Source organism: Alnus glutinosa, chromosome 10 (assembly GCF_958979055.1).
Source record: "Alnus glutinosa chromosome 10, dhAlnGlut1.1, whole genome shotgun sequence".
NCBI classification, from domain to species: domain Eukaryota; kingdom Viridiplantae; phylum Streptophyta; class Magnoliopsida; order Fagales; family Betulaceae; genus Alnus; species Alnus glutinosa.
The window spans coordinates 19,304,675-19,320,689 of record NC_084895.1 but is presented as its reverse complement, the minus strand read 5'-3'; the positions used below and the strand labels follow the sequence as shown (position 1 = coordinate 19,320,689).

Here is a 16,015-nt window from a genome sequence, read left to right as displayed (position 1 = left end):
AAATCAAAGTCTAGGTTTTGCAAATTCAAACTCAACATCCATAATCTTTAAAGATTAATTTATGTCATGTAAAGGTACAAACCACTTCATGTTTCATGAATCAAATGAGTAACGTTATGACTATATAACTATTTTTACAAAACTTGCTTCCATATGTTAGCATGTGATTGCAACTGCATAAATCGTTTTTTTTTTTTTAATACATGCTAATACATATTAACAAATTGAAAAATAGTTGTTGGTCTAGCATTTTTTTGAATAAAATTATTTCCTGATTTACAAAATCAATAATCAAGAATTGCAAAATTATAGGAGGAAGTATATATGATGCGGATTGCCGAGAAGTAACAGGAAAAACCATAACCAAAAGATTGGTTATTTGGCTGATGAGAAAAGTAAAGGGAAAAAGTACACATATTTTCTTTAAACTACTACTTAATAGTTAATAGCTCCACAAACTACCAATTGTGTTAATATTTTCCTCAAATTACCAAAAAAAAATGTCAATGTCTTCCTTAAAACCAACAAAAGAACAAAAATAAACCTAAATTTTTTTGAATAAGACAAAAATGTCCTTATAAATTTGAAAAAAAAAAAAAAACACTAAAAAAGTTTTTTAAAAAAAAAAATAAAGAAATTAACGAAAAAAAAATAAGAAAACAAAAAAGAACGATCTTTTTTTAAAAAAAAATAATAATAATAATAATAACTGAAAATTATAAAAAATAAAAAAACCATAACCAAATTAATTATATAATTTATTGTCCTTCCTGTTGATCGTAGCGTGAAAGGTGCGTCCTTGTGGGGCTCTCATGAGCTGGACAGAACCTATTTAGAGCATTGCTTTAGGACTCCCTGTTGGCCCAAGACCACCATTTTTGCTTTTTGTTCTGTCCCCTGTTCGGCTCATTTCAATTTTATTTCATGTTTCTGCATTAACCAGCGACCGTGTTTGCACTTTTAGCATTCATGGGTGGAAATTCAAAGTGAAAAACAGAGAGATTAGCCGGCTAATACACACGAGAGTGAGCATTTATTATAATTTTTTTTTTTGATAAAAATGTGGTGTATAGTATTATACTTTAATTAATATTCTAACATTTATCATCTAATATATTGTTCTCTATCCCTATATGGGTGAAATTGATGAACCTTCCTCTGGAATTTTGGACCACAAGAGGTCTTAGTCTTGCGGCAAGTGGAGTGGGGAAACCGCTTTATGCAGATTGAGTTACAGAGGAGCAACAAAGACTAGGCTTTGCGAGGGTCCTAGTGGAGATTGATACTAAATCTGTTTGTCCTAAGGAGATACACATTAGGAGAGCTAATGGTACTATTATCAGCATTGGGGTGGAGTATCTTTGGCTCCCCCCAAAGTGCTCAGGTTGTGGTAAGTTTGGCCATGTTTCCTATGCATGTGCTACTAATAAGGAGGACAAGAAGATATGGGTGCCTAAGAGAAAAGAGACGACAGTTGTTAAGCCACAAAAGACTACTAAGGTCTTTGACAGGGCAATTAGTCGGCCTGCAGTAGGCACCATAAGGAAGTCTCCAATTGCAGCAAGGACTTCTCCAGAAGCAACATGCAAGTCTCCAGGAAGGAAACCTCCTGTTCCAACAAGGAGATTCCCTGTATCAAGCCCTTCTAAGGCTCATACTAGGAGGCAGGGTGACAGAATGTCTAATTCTTTTGGAGCCTTTGGGAGTAATGATGTGGAAGATGAAATGGAGGACCAGATTGCTCCAAGGACTCCAACTACGTTTCTGGAAGTTTTTGAGAATGCATTATCTTCAAAAGACAAGGGGAAGAGAGTCATGGGGAATCAAGGTGATGGGGCCTTTGTTGAGAGAGGCTTTTCTCCCACTCACTAATGAAGCTCCTGATATGGAATATAAGGGGCTTAAATAACCCCTTTAAGCAAAGAGAGGTCAGAAAGATGGTGAATAGGCTAAAGGTGTCAATACTTGCCTAATTGAAACAAGAGTGAAACAGGATAAAGCTCAAGAGATAGTAAATGCTTTGGTGCCTGGTTGGGATTGGATTAATAACTATGGTACTCATCGTTTGGGTAGGATCTGGATTTGTTGGAATCCGGGTCTCACATCTAGTAAATTGGTTTCCCTACATGAACAAGTGATCTCTTGTAAGGTAGCCACTCATGGGAGGGGTCCTTGGTTCTTTTCTGGAATTTATGGTTCTATTAATGGGATAGAAAGGAGATTGTTGATGCAGGAACTCATTTATCTGAAGTCCAAAGTGGGTTCCTTTCCTTGGCTCTTAGGAGGTGATTTTAATGTCATTCGGTTCCATCAAGAGAAGTGGGGTAAGTCTGGCTTTTCTTGTTATGAACTTGGTTTCATCAATTGCATTAATAGTCTGGAAGTGGATGATTTGGCTTTTACTGGACTATATCATACTTGGTCTAACAAACAAAGTGGGGATGACTTTGTCTCCAAAAAACCTGATCGGGTTATGGCTAATCTTGAGTGGCTCACTGTTTTTGTTAATACCTCAGTTAAGTTTCTTGTAGGAGGTGTTTCTGATCATTCCCTTGCTTTAGTGGCAGTAGAGGAGTACATTAGCTATGGCCCTAAGCCTTTTAAATTTTTCAATTTTTGGGCAGATCATCCTCAGTTCTTGGATTGGATCAAGGAGAGTTGGTCTACTGAGGTAACTGGCTATGCTTTATTTCGGTTGTATGCCAAATTGAAAGCTACAAAACAAGTTCTAAAGGTCAAAAACAGGGAGATCTTTGGAGGTCTAGCTCAGAGGGTGGAATGTGCCCGACAAGCACTTGCTGAAGCACAATCAGCTTTCCTTGCTTCTCATGGGTCGGAAGGGTGCTATAGGAAGGAAAAAGAATGCTTGCATGAGTTTGTTTCTATTTCTTCTGCAGAGGAGAAGTTTTTAAAACAAAAATCCAGAAACCAGTGGTTAAACTTAGGGGATGGGAATAATAGTTATTTCCACAAAGTGGTGAAAATGAGGAATTCTCACAATCTGGTGAAATCTATTAAAGATGCTGAAGGGAATTCAGTTGAAGACATGGAGGGAATTAAGAGGATTGTGATTAATTTCTATTAGAAGTTGCTTGGTGAAACTTCACATTCCTTTACTCTTAACAAGGCTGAGCGCATCTCTAGGCTGGTCCAAAAGAGATTCTCTGCTGGTTGTATTATGGGAATGGAGGCTGCTGTAACTAGAGAGGAGGTGAGGAAGACTATGTTTTCTTTAAAAAAGAACAAGGCACCAGGCCCGGATGGGTACTCGGCTGGATTTTATCATTCAACTTGGGAGGTAGTTAGAGAGGATGTTGTTGATGCAGTGCTTGAATTTTTCAGTTCAGGCAGATTACTTAAAGAAACTAATGCTACAATCATTACTCTTGTGCGTAAGAAAAAGAATCCTTCTTCCATGAGTGATTACAGGCCTATTTCTTGCTGTAATGTGGTCTATAAATGTATTACAAAGATCCTAGCTAATAGATTAAGGTCGGGGCTTGAGGATATTATAAGCCTTAATCAGGGAGCTTTTATTCCAAACAGAAGCATTGCTGAAAACATCCTTCTAGCACAAGAAATTGTGAGTGATTATCACAAGGATGGTGGTCGGCCAAGGTGTACTCTAAAGGTAGATTTAATGAAAGCTTATGACTCAGTCAGCTGGGCTTTTATTCTGCACTGCTTGCGTTGTTTTGGGGCCCCATTGAGGTTTGAAAAGTGGATTAAAGAGTGTATTTCCAGTCCTTGTTTCACTATTGCCCTGAATGGTTCTTTAGTGGGTTTTTTCTTGGGAAGGAAGGGGCTGAGACAAGGAGACCCTATATCTCATTATCTCTTTGTTATTGCTATGGAAATGTTTTCTTTATTGTTGACTGAGGCTGCTACTACTGATCCGAGGTTTGGCTTTGATCCTAAATGTCATTCCTTAGGACTAACTCATTTATGCTTTGCAAATGATCTACTTATTGTTTCAGTTGCTACAACAGATTCCATTAGGGTCATTCAAGGGGTCCTTGTGGAGTTTGAAGATTTATCCTGATTGAAGGCTAATCCTACTAAAAGCTCTTTTTTTTGCTCTGGAGACCCTGTTGAAGAGAAGCAGTGTCTGTTGGAAACCTTGAAGATGGCTGAAGGTTGTCTCCCTGTGAGGTATTTGGGAGTCCCTTTAATAACTAAAAGGCTTACTGTTGCAGATTGTGAGGGCCTTGTGGTCAAGTTTACTTCACGAATAGATTCTTGGTGTGCTAAACATCTATCATTTGCTGGAAGATTGCAGCTGATTTCTTCTGTTCTTTTTAGCCTCCAAGTTTTCTGGTCTAATATTTTCATCCTCCCTAAGGCTGTGATTCGGTTGCTTGAGCGAAAGCTTAATCGTTTCCTTTGGTGTGGCAAGGATGAACATGCTAAGGCTAAGGTCTCTTGGGAGAGAGTTTGTTTGCCAAAGAAGGAAGGTGGCTTGGGGCTTAAGAGGTTATATGTATGGAATCAATCAGCTATGTTGAAGCATGTGTGGAATCTTTTTGCTCAAGCTGGTTCCATTTGGGTAGCTTGGGTGAATGAGAATTAATTGAGGGGGAGGAGCTTTTGGCAAATCTCAATTCTTCAATCTTGTTCATGGAGCTGGAAACAAATTCTTAAGTTAAGGGAGTTAGCTAAGAGGCTATTGAGGTTCAAAGTGGGGGATGGAAGTCGTATTTTTTTTATGGTTGGATGTTTGGCATCCGGATGGATGTTTGCTGGAAAAGTATGGCCATAGAGCAGTGTATGATGCAAGGAGCTCTCTTGGTGCCAAGTTATCCACTGTGATAAGGAATGGAGATTGGTTTTGGCCTTATGCTAGATCGGATAAGCTAGTGGAGCTGCAAAGTAAGCTTTCGGAGGTTGATATTGGGGAAGTTGATCTCCCTGTGTGGCATAGCAGAACAGGCAAGTATGCTTGTGCTGATACTTGGGATTTCTTAAGGACAAGGGCTCCTCAGGTGAAATGGTGGAGAGTAGTGTGGCACACGGTTGCTATTCCTAGGCACTCTTTTCTTTTGTGGTTGGTGTTCAAGGATGCTTTAATAACCAAAGAAAAGATGTGTAAGTGGGGGTATGAGGGTGATTGTTTGCGTCTTTCTTGCTGAGGTAGTATTGAAAACAAGGCTCATCTTTTCTTCCAATGTGGTTTTAGTAAACGTTTATGGAGAAGTCTTATGGTCCTCTGTTTGGAGCATCGTTCTTTGGAGACATGGGAAGAGATTACTTATTGGTGTATTACTGAATTGAGTAGAGACTGTTTTAAAACCAGATTGAGGATTCTGTGTTTGGGTGCTGCAGTCTATAATTTGTGGAGGCAGAGGAATGCTTTGCTTCATAACAGTAATGTTGCTACTGAGGAAGCTTTACTGTTAAAGATTAAATGGAAAATTAGAGCAAGATTGTTGGTTAAAGGGAATTTCAAGAGGACAAGGGAGAATCTGAAGATAGCCCAACTTTGGAATCTTCCTTTTTTATAGTCTTCTTGGTTGTTAGTTGTTGATGTTTTTTTAGGTGTTAGGCATATTGTTGTTTGTCTACCTTTGTTTCCTTGTTTGCTGTTGCAAGGGATTGCTGAGCTTATTGCTCGTTCTTGCCTGCGTGTAGATTGTAATAGTGGGATTGTGTTTCTGGTTGGTTGGTGCTATAAAGGTTTTTTTTTATCAAAAAAAATATATATATTGTTCTCTAATTATATATATATATATATATATATATATATATATATATATATATATATATATATATATATATATATATATATATATATATATATATATATATATATATAAACCAGTTTTTTTTTTTTTGAATAACTTTGTGTTATTTTATATTTTTTTAACAATTTTAAAAACCAATTTCAATATCCAAATTTCAAATTTTGAAATTCCTTTGTTTCTTCTCTGGTTACAGATCTATTTGAATTCCAGCTTTTCTGGAAACCCCATAAATTGAATGGTTTGGAAATTGTTGATTACCCCTATGAGCATCCAGAAGCTGATGCAAATGATGACCCACTCTAACTTAGTTGTATTCCATGTTTGGCTTAGCTTACTATGTTTTTTATGATGAATGGTGGTAGTATCAACAATATGATCTATGTTTGCTTTTCATTTATGGACATATGTATGGTATGCGTTTCAGCAGTGTACACTTTCATTTGTTGTGCATGCATTTGTGGTAATTGCATAAAATCAGAAAAAGAAGAATCTCATATACCAAAATACAGGAATTATAAATCAAGGAGGAAAATAAGCACGTATAATTAATTCAATCCTTATTCCATTAGTATTTCTTACATCTACCTATGTCCCAATGCCTAAATCCAATACTACACCCAACAAGGCCCCTAAAACTTTGAGTTTAGACTATCCACATCAATTTGCTCACCATGCATCCAAACTAGCTATGAGGGTAATGTTATACATTCTTCTTCTTTTAAAATTCCATTTTTTTTAATCTTTATTGGCAATCAAATGGAAAGCCAAAGAGATTTTCCCAATTACAATGATGCTTCAATAATTTCAAAACTTGAGCAAGGTATGTGCAACTATATTTTTATTTTTATTTTTTGTTTGTCAATTTTTTTCCGGTATTAGTTTTCACCTTGAGAATTTTTTGTTAGATTGAATGTTACGGTGGTCTACTTTAGCTTGTCAAATGGCTTCTAATCAGGTGGACAACATTCATAATGGGGTGAAGACCAATTAACATCGGCTTGCAATTGAATTTATGGCAATTTCTTGCCTAATAATTTTAGAATATCTACACTTGTGATGATAGTAATTGGGTGTGGAGCAATACTAGGATGTACATTAGTTAAAGCCATCTGTTTACAATGTAAATGATGCTTTAAACTATTTCTTGATAGCATTTTTTTTTTGTTTATCTTAAAATTTGAATGGTGTGTTTGTTGGAGGTAAAAAGGGAACGTTATTGGTTGATAATTGCCTTATGGAGCATTATGTTATTTACTTTCACTTTCAATGCGAGTATCACATGGTTTTGTCTTCCAACTAATCAGCAAAGGTTGGCCTGCAAAGGTGGCCTCCTTGAAATCATAATAAAATAAGATCTACCTAAAAGAATTTTCCTCTTAAATGATGAGAGAAAGCTTTGTACCATCCTATTAGAGCAAAACATCCACAAAAACAATTCAAGTGAGGAAACCAACCACATACACATATATCCAAAAATTCTTAAGAAATAAACCATCTTAACATAACAAATTGGTACAATATCCAACATCATCAAATAAAATCAACAACACATAACCACCAAGCTCCTAGACCTTCCACCATGTTCCTTCATTCATGAGACTACTGAGGTCTTGCAAGAATTTAAAAAAAAAAATCAAAATATAGTATTCATGATTCAGTTTCTTTTTTAGTTGCATTCTTCTTAGTCAGAAAATAATATACCTTCATTTTTGGACTTATTTAGTTGTTTCCTCTTGTATAAAGCTTGGATTAGGGAAACTTCGAGATACAAGTATCTAGAAAGAAAATATTTTAAGAAAAAAAAAAATCATAAAGAAGACAAGACATAATTGAATTTATGATAAACTCAGCAATAGATTAACTAAATAAGTCAATTATGCAACCTTGTAATTAAAAATAGTTTTATGAATATATTACCTTAGATATTTGGGTAAAGTTAGGAACATGAGCATGTGTGATATCATTGTTACTCTTCTGTGCCATGCAATCATGTGCTTCTATACCTTGTAAAAATCATATGCGTTTAGTAAGATAATAAAGTTGAACATGAGAAGTCAATAAGAATAATTTAGTAGACTACTTTTGACACTTTGATTTCCTTTGTTTGATTCTTTGATGTGCCTTCTTTTGGTTTCTTCATATTTTCTATCCATGATTTGGGTCGACGTTTCTTATTACGATAAGTCTCTTTTTTCTTTATTCCTTTTGGTCATATCATGACTAAAACACATTATTGATCTTCTTTGTCCACAGTATTAGTCGAAAGCCTAATATTATCTTCTTTTACATTACCTTGGCAATTCTTTGCATCACAAAGTCTTTTCTTCAAATCTACAACAACTGCGTTTAGAATATTAAAGCCTTCTTCAGTTTCACACGCCTCATTCACCAATTGAATATATTTAGGACACAAAGCTCAATACCTATCTGCATATTTCAATCGAATATCTAACTCAATGTCCTTCTTTGTGAAATGTTTTGCATTCTCATCTTTTGCGTCTCTTCTCCATCTCTTTGTAATATATCTGTCAAGAATCAACTTGATATCCAATACATCAAGAATTTTTAGAGTATGTCGACACAAAATACCAAATTTCTCAAATTTTCTACAATTGCAAGACAAAGTTTGATCTATGGATTCCACATGATTTTGTATTCTCCATGTCCATTGAAAACTCCAACAACATATGTGTGTGCCGCTTGACTTGCATTGTGGTCGATAATAGAGAGTGGCAGTAACTCTTCAACTTCATTTTGAAATAACTCAAACACATTAGGCGTGTACAATTTAGCTACTTGATTCAAAATAGGTGAGCTGTTGAGATTCAATCTTGGTAATTTTTGTCTAGAGTTGTATTCTGCCTCTAACTCCTTGTCACGTTTTTTATGACAACTCTTTCAAAATGAGTGAAAAATTCTAGTATATTGAGATCAATACGCAAGTAATCCTTCAAGTCATAGTTGAATCTCTCACTTAGTTGTGTACTCCTCATTCCTGCCGTGAATGTCCTCTTTACATATGCTTGAGCCCATTTCTCCTTCAATTTAAATATATCCAATAGCCATTTATTTTCATGAGCATCGTATTTTTCCAACATGATATTCCAAGCAGATAGAAAGTCATTTTCATCATTATACTCATAGACACATGCTAAAAAGTCTTTATTAAATCAGGACCACCTTTAACTAAATAGCTCAAGTGCCTATTAGCATTCTGCTACATGTGCCAACTACACAACGCATGATACGTTTCAGGCATCACTTCCTTGATAGAAGCTGACATTGCTGCATCTTGATCAATGAAAATAGTAATTGGCTTCTTTCTGGACATTGCTTCTAGGAAGGTCTCAAATAACTATACAAAAGACTCAATTGTTTCATCAAATAATAGAGTGGCTCCAAATACAACAGTCTCTCTATGGTGATTGAGTCCCAAAAATACACCAAGTGGCCTTGCATCTCTATTTGTGCTATATGTTGTATCAAACGTTATTGCATCACTAAAGTGGTCATAATCAATGATCATTCTTGCATTAGCCCAGAAGATATTAGTAATCAACTCTTCAACATCCAATTGAAAAGCATAATAATAAGAAGGATTTTCTTTAAGTAGCCCCCTGAAATATCTTTCCAAACTAGTAGCTTCCCCAAACTTCAAGGCTCTTTGTCGCTTATTGCGTAGATAGTTCTTATGATCTTGCTTTGTAAAACCAAGGTTATCACCTCCACCAACTTGCTTACTCATAAGCTAATTATAAGAATACTTCTGTCTTAAACCTAATTCATATTCCAAATCAGTCTCAGTAGCTTGAGTTATAGACATTTTCCGTTGTAATGGCATCAAGTGCACAGTTGTTGAGAGATGGAGATTATGATTATGCTCAAGGTTTCCTTGTTTTACTATCTCGCTTGTCTATGCCCCGAATTCCCTCTTTCTCGCACACAAATCTCCTTAAAGTAACAATTTCGGTCTTTTTACATTTGTTCACATATTCTTTTCTGATACTAAAACCTGTCATTCTCCCATACTCATTATAAAAACTATATGCAATTTCATCTGATTTAAATTCCATGCATTTTGATGGTGTTAGTTCCATAGGCATATTTGGGGACACAAAATCTTCCATCGAGACATCCATATATTTTTATCCCTAAAAGAAATTACATTACCAAGCAAAAACATTAATTCAAATTATTGTTCTTAAATAATAATATTCATTGATATTTATTTAAACAACATCTTACATCAAAATCAATTTAAAGGTTTCAAATTTCAACCAATGATGTGCTACACCCCACTAAAAGCCAATTTTTTTTTTTTTTTTTTCAAATCTTACGCGAATAAGACAAACATCTCAAACTTTAAGACTTAAAAACCTTATTGTATCTTCCTTCAAGAATTTAGCTTGCCTAATTTTTTTTAGCACATATATTGAATTGGTCACACTATTACATAATAAAAACTAATGCAAGCAAGTTAAATACACACACACACACACACACACACACAAAAATGCCATTTTTTTTTAGGGATAATTGCACCGTTGGTCCCTGTGGTATACCATAATTATTTTTCACTCCCTATGGTTTAAAAAGTTCATGGGAGGTCCTCGTGATATGCAATAATTACAAATCGATCCTTGGCGTCAAATTCTGTTAAATTTTTTAACAGATTCCGTCAAATGCCACGTCAGCGACACGTGTCCACCGTAATAAAAAAATAAAATTTTTTTTAAAAAAATAAAAATACTTATTTTTTTTAAAAAAAAAAATTCAAAAAAAAATTCAAAAAAAAAAAAAACTGAAGGGGCCGGCCACCCCTTTGGGGGTGGCCGCGCGCCACCCCCAGTGGCCGCAGGGGTGGCGCGTGGCCACCCCCAAGCCACAGAAGGCCACCCCCAGGCCATTGGGGTGGCTCCGCGCCACCCCCGGCCACTGGGGGTGGCCGCACGCCACCCCCTGCAGCCACTGGGGGTGGTGCGCGGCCACCCCCAGTGGCTGGGGGCGGTCAGGCCACCCTCAAAGGGGTGGCCGGCCCCTTCAGTTTTTTTTTTTTTTTGTATTTTTTTTCTTGAATTTTTATTTTATTTTTTTAAAAAAAAAATAAGTATTTTTATTTTTTTATTACGGTGGACACGTGTCGCCATCTTATTGGCGACACGTGGCATTTGATGGAATCTGTTAAAAAATTTAACAGAATTTGACGACAGGGATCAATTTGTAATTATTGCATATCACGAGGACCTCCCATGAACTTTTTAAACCATTGGGAATGAAAAATAATTATGGTATACCACAGGGACCAACGATGCAATTATCCCTTTTTTTTTTTTTTTTTGCATTCAGAAGATTAAAACTACAAAAACCAAGCCTTAAAATATGAAACATCATATAATAACCATACCTTGAATCTTGATTCAGTGGGCTTGATGAGGAGTTGATAACCGTAGAAAGAGGAATGAGTTAGGAAGAGGAACTGAGTTACGAAAAAAAACCATGAGACCAAACCAAAAAAAATAAGTGAGACCACATATTTTGCATTTCTCTTTTCTCTCCTTATTTGTAAGAGTACTAGTAGCAGTTACCCTATAATGATTTATTTTCCTATATTTAGGGAAAATTTCATAAAAACATCAAAAAATCTCCTACAACAGATACCCTATATTTAGATGAGGGGTTACTATGCATACATGTTTACTATTCATTCCCTATGTATTATTTTAATATAAAAGAAGAATAATTAATTGATATAGGGAAGAGAGAAAAAGTAGGTTAGAGAGAAAAAGAATAAAATAAGAGTAAAAAAATAATATTTAATTAATATAGAAAAATATAAGAAAATTTATTGTGAAGTATTTTTTATAAGAAAGTAAAAAGTAGTTTTATTCCTTAAATATAAAAGAAAAAAAAAAAAGAAATAATTGAAAATATACGCCGGTGCTGTAAAGATGACATTCACGTTGAGTTGGATCCCTTGTTCCACGCGTTGCCGCCTGTTTTTATTTTTCGGAAAAGGAGGCTTCAGTCCACAGGCGCGCCAAATCACGTTTTCAGAAAAGAGGAACTAGTGACAGGACAGGTGCTTTTTCTGAAGTTATTTTTCCTGCCCTTTAGAGTTATTATATGTTTTTTCTTGAGAACGTGGCTGGTTGATGGCCTTGGATCGCTTTAGAGTTATTTTTGTTCTTTAGAACTAGAGAGGATCCTATTCCGGCCGGCTTGACTGGGATTGCCCGGTTCAGTTACAGCTTAGAGACAGCTCTATCCCCCTCAAAAGGGCCAAAACCCCCCATTCACTCGCACAGACCCACCAGAAGCGAGCGAGAGAGGGAGAGAGAAAAACCATGTCTGGATCTTCATCTCTACCTTTTTCTTCTTCACAATCCACGTCCGCATTCTCCTTCTCTTACCCGCCCCCCACCAGTTTACCATTTGGATCCTCCGCCTCCCCATTCGAATCCGCCACCACCACCTCTTCTTGCCCATTTGGATTCGGATCCTCCACTTCCACTTCCACTTCCACTTCCACTTCCACTTCCTCTTCCTCTTCTTCTTCAGCTCCTTCCTTCTGGTTCCCCTCCCATTCCGCTTCTAGCTCCGCTCCTTCGTTCTTAACAGTAGGGTCTTTGTCCTCTGCAACTTCCGCTCCGTCCCCGTTTGGGACAATCACATCCGCGGCGACCTCAGCTTCGTCCCCATTCGGTTCAGCTACTTCTGGTTTTTCCTTGTTCGGTACCGCATCATCTACTAGTACTTCGGCCTCGGCCGCGGCAGGTTCCGGTTCATCCTTGTTCGGAGCGTCTCTATCGGCGTCAAGTACCAGTTCGCCCTTGTTCGGAACGACGTCATCCTTCGCTCCGAAGTCTGCTTCCCTCCTGTTCGGAACGACACTGTCCTCCACGGCACCAACCTCTGGTTCACCTCTGTTCGGAACGACGCCGTCCTCTGCCGCGCCAACTTCTGGTTCACCTCTGTTCGGAATGACGTCGTCCGTTGCGGCGCCAACTTCTAGTTCACCTCTGTTCGGAATGACGCCGTCCTCCGTGGCACCAACCTCTGGTTCGTCTCTATTCGGAACGACGTCGTCCTCCGCGGCACCAACATCTGGTTCGTCTCTATTCGGAACCCTGTTTGGAACAACAGCCTCATCAGCGAGTACAGGTTCATCCCTATTCGGAACGTCATCATCCGCTTCTCCATTTTCAACTTCGGTTACCCTCTTTGCCTCTTCTTCTTCTGCACCGTCTTCAGCTTCAACCACTCGTGCATCCACATTCAGTTGGAGCTCAGATTCAAACTCGACCACTGTCGCGCCTGCGTTAGGTGAGTTCGTCATTTTGTTTGATCATTATTATGGTTTTTCTGTAGTAGGAAAATGGTTATGATGTTGATGTTGACGGCTCTGTCTTTCTCTATGCTTGTGGGAATTCTCTTTGAGAATCTTCACGCTCAAGTTGTGCTGGGTATTCTGCTAAGCCATTCAAAATTCGTGTAGGCGACGGAGGCGACGAGGTTGAGCAGGTGGGACTTGAGGTAGTAAAGAAGCCCATGTCTCCAAATTCCGTAGAGGAGACTATGAATGATTCTGCTGTTGCAGCTTCTAAGGCTTTGAGTGAAGTAGATGATGAAAGTGTTCAGACCTCCCCTTTATCATCTCTATGTGTAGAAGTAGACAGGCATGTCCCTTCTCCTCGGAATGTCCCAATAATCAAACGTATTTTGCAGAAACATGGGGACATCACAATGGGGAGCATATTGAGGAGTTTGGATGCCAAATTGGCTTTCCTAGACTTGATTGGTGATGTAGTGAATCGACTTTGCAACCTTACCTTGGAGACCCTTAGTTCACATGAAGTTCAACTCATGGATGAAAAAGTATTCGATGCACTTGCTGTTGGGTTCAGCGTGGAGTGGTTACAGCAAAGGCTGGATGAAATCAAGGCAGCTAAGTACCATGCATGTTCTAAAGAGTTGGATGAGTTGGACAAACAAATAGAGGCTACAAAAACATCTTTGTTGGAGATGGAGCTGCGACGGGAGGATTTGGCAAGGGATTTTGCGGCCATTAAAGCTGAAATTAAAGGAAAGGGTCTTTTGGGTTGTGACCTTAGTGAAGGGTTGCTGTGATATTAGTTTCTTCTAGTATGGGATGTGGGGTGTGATGCTTGAATGGAATATAAAAATGGACTTTGAACATAGTTTCCTCCTCTGTTTTTTGGTTGTGGCTAAAAACCCATGAGGCTAGCTAGTAGTAAACAGCACTAGATGGCCTTCTTCTTTCTTTTTGTTGTGGTGTTCTCTTATTTGCTAATACCATGAGGTTAGTGGTAAATAGTTTTTGATACAAATCTCTAAGTAAAACTAGCTTGCGAGGTAAGGGTGATTACAAACTTATATACACATGCTTTAGATTGTACTTAAACCATGTGAGACACTTAGGATCCGCTTTCATATTTGACATTCATAAAAGCCCACTCCATTCCCATAAGTTGCTTCCTCTATGACGAAGAGCTTGATTCTGATACCAAATGATACATACTTCAGATAGAACTCACCCTTGAAAACTGGCTTGCAAGGAAAATGAGTTTTTATCACATTGTTAAGATTGAACTTAAGTCGTGTAAACACTAAAATGGTAACAGAATTAAAGGAGAAGGTAATTTATTATCAAGGCTAATAATTTATTCAAACTTAGTACTCTCTTTAATTTCTAGCTTTATTGCTTCTTTTTTTAATGGAGAGTGTTTGTTTGTCGTTTGATTACTGGGAAAAGGGAAGAAACTAAAAGAAAATTTTTGAGTTTACTTTTTTCCCTTCTTTTTTAAAGCAAAAGATGCTCTCTTTAGGAAGGGAGGTGCATGGTAGTTTATGCTGAAATTAGATTTTCTTTTATTCGTCTGGCAATTTTGGTTTCTCCTTCGGTTTGAGATTTGAAGTTTCTTACTTTTTCTTTTCCTGCATTTTTCTTCTATTCGTCAAATTGTTTTCCCATTGTTAGAGCACTTGTAGTGAACTCCTCAAAATTTTAGCAGATTTTGACGAAATTATCACTTTTGTTATTTTAGTTACTTAGTTTTCAAAAGTTCCAAATATCAAACTCTTCGAATATTCTCTACTTTAAAATAAATACTATTTTTTATTATCCTTCAATCAACCAACAAAATTCCCGATCCAGACTTCGATCGGACCCAAACCCACTTCCACGGGCCCAACCTTCGACGACCGGTGACTTCACGATCGGTGGAGGCTCGACGGCCGGCTGTTCATCGCGAACCGGTTTCTTCGACAACCGGTGAGGCTCGACGACCGGTGGAGGCTCGGCTTCTCTGCTTCTAGACCCACAGGAGTCGGCTTTCCACGACGACCAGTTTCTTCGACGGCCGACTTTTCCTCACGGCCGGCATCTTCTAGATCGATTTTGCCCTAAATCAGTTTCGCCCTCGATCGATTTCCATCTCTCAGACCAACGATCTTCACCCGCGAAATTGAATAAAATATTGTCAAACAAGAAGAGACGATCTACTTTGCCCTCAGCAGACCAGACGAGCCATTTCAGCGTTCACCAAATTTACTGTAGCAGAGACGAGTTCGTTGCAGACCCGATTTTGATGAAACTCAGCTGATTTTGACGATTTCCTCACTTTGACGAGCTCATTACAAATGCTCTAAACTTCCATTGCAGAGACCAAATCCACGTTTCTCTCCTTTGATCTTCCTTTACATGGCCGAAGACAGAAAACCAACGTATTCATTACAAGTTTCGAGGCATCAATGCGGCATAAAGAGAATGAGTAATACTAAAACTCATATTTTTATCTCACTACTATCCTACAAGGGAAATGCTAAAGATGCACCTCTCATCCCCCCTCATCACCATCTTTTCCTTAAAAAAATTGATTTTTATTAAAAAATTGTCTCTAATGTGACATCAAAGACAACTTTTTAATAAAAATCAATTTTTTTATTATAAAAGGGTGATAAGGGGGGGTGAGGGGGGATGTGTAGAAGGGCTTATCCTACGATGTTAATGTGGCAATTTCAACTAATTTTTAAATTTTTTACAAAGATTGATCTAAGGGTCGACGAGACTGTCACCGCAACATTGTGAGATAGTTAAATGCGATTTTTAGCAATCTAAGATATTTTAAGCTGTCTGAAATTCACAAAAATTTAAGCAATCTAAGAGATGGGAGTTGCAGGATCTACTTGTTTTGGTCAAATATGCTGGACTATCCGAAATAGGTCTATTTCACAACCCTCTTTCTTAAGCTACT

General features: G+C 37.6%; 2 protein-coding genes across 2 annotated transcripts; both read left to right on the top strand.

The window, feature by feature from the left end:
• Positions 1–4,685: 4,685 nt before the first annotated feature.
• Positions 4,686–6,044, top strand: LOC133879135 (uncharacterized). The gene is made up of 3 exons (XM_062317678.1): positions 4,686–5,085; positions 5,590–5,673; positions 5,935–6,044. The coding sequence occupies exons 1-3, from the start codon at positions 4,686–4,688 to the stop codon at positions 6,042–6,044; spliced, it is 594 nt and encodes a 197-aa protein (XP_062173662.1).
• Positions 6,045–11,978: 5,934 nt separating this feature from the next.
• On the top strand, positions 11,979–14,022 carry LOC133879694 (nuclear pore complex protein NUP62-like). The gene is made up of 2 exons (XM_062318395.1): positions 11,979–13,064; positions 13,237–14,022. Exons 1-2 carry the CDS (start codon positions 12,086–12,088, stop codon positions 13,866–13,868), a joined length of 1,611 nt encoding a protein of 536 aa, XP_062174379.1. The 5' UTR covers positions 11,979–12,085; the 3' UTR covers positions 13,869–14,022.
• The last annotated feature ends 1,993 nt before the right edge of the window (positions 14,023–16,015 follow it).

Coding starts and splice junctions, on each gene's coding strand:
- LOC133879694 (XM_062318395.1), top strand. CDS start 12,086: ATGTCTGGATCTTCATCTCTACCTTTTTCTTCTTCACAATCCACGTCC. Junction 13,065..13,236: donor CACTGTCGCGCCTGCGTTAG/GTGAGTTCGTCA, acceptor AAATTCGTGTAG/GCGACGGAGGCGACGAGGTT.
- LOC133879135 (XM_062317678.1), top strand. CDS start 4,686: ATGGAAGTCGTATTTTTTTTATGGTTGGATGTTTGGCATCCGGATGGA. Junction 5,086..5,589: donor AATAACCAAAGAAAAGATGT/GTAAGTGGGGGT, acceptor TGCTGTTGCAAG/GGATTGCTGAGCTTATTGCT. Junction 5,674..5,934: donor GGTTGGTTGGTGCTATAAAG/GTTTTTTTTTAT, acceptor CTCTGGTTACAG/ATCTATTTGAATTCCAGCTT.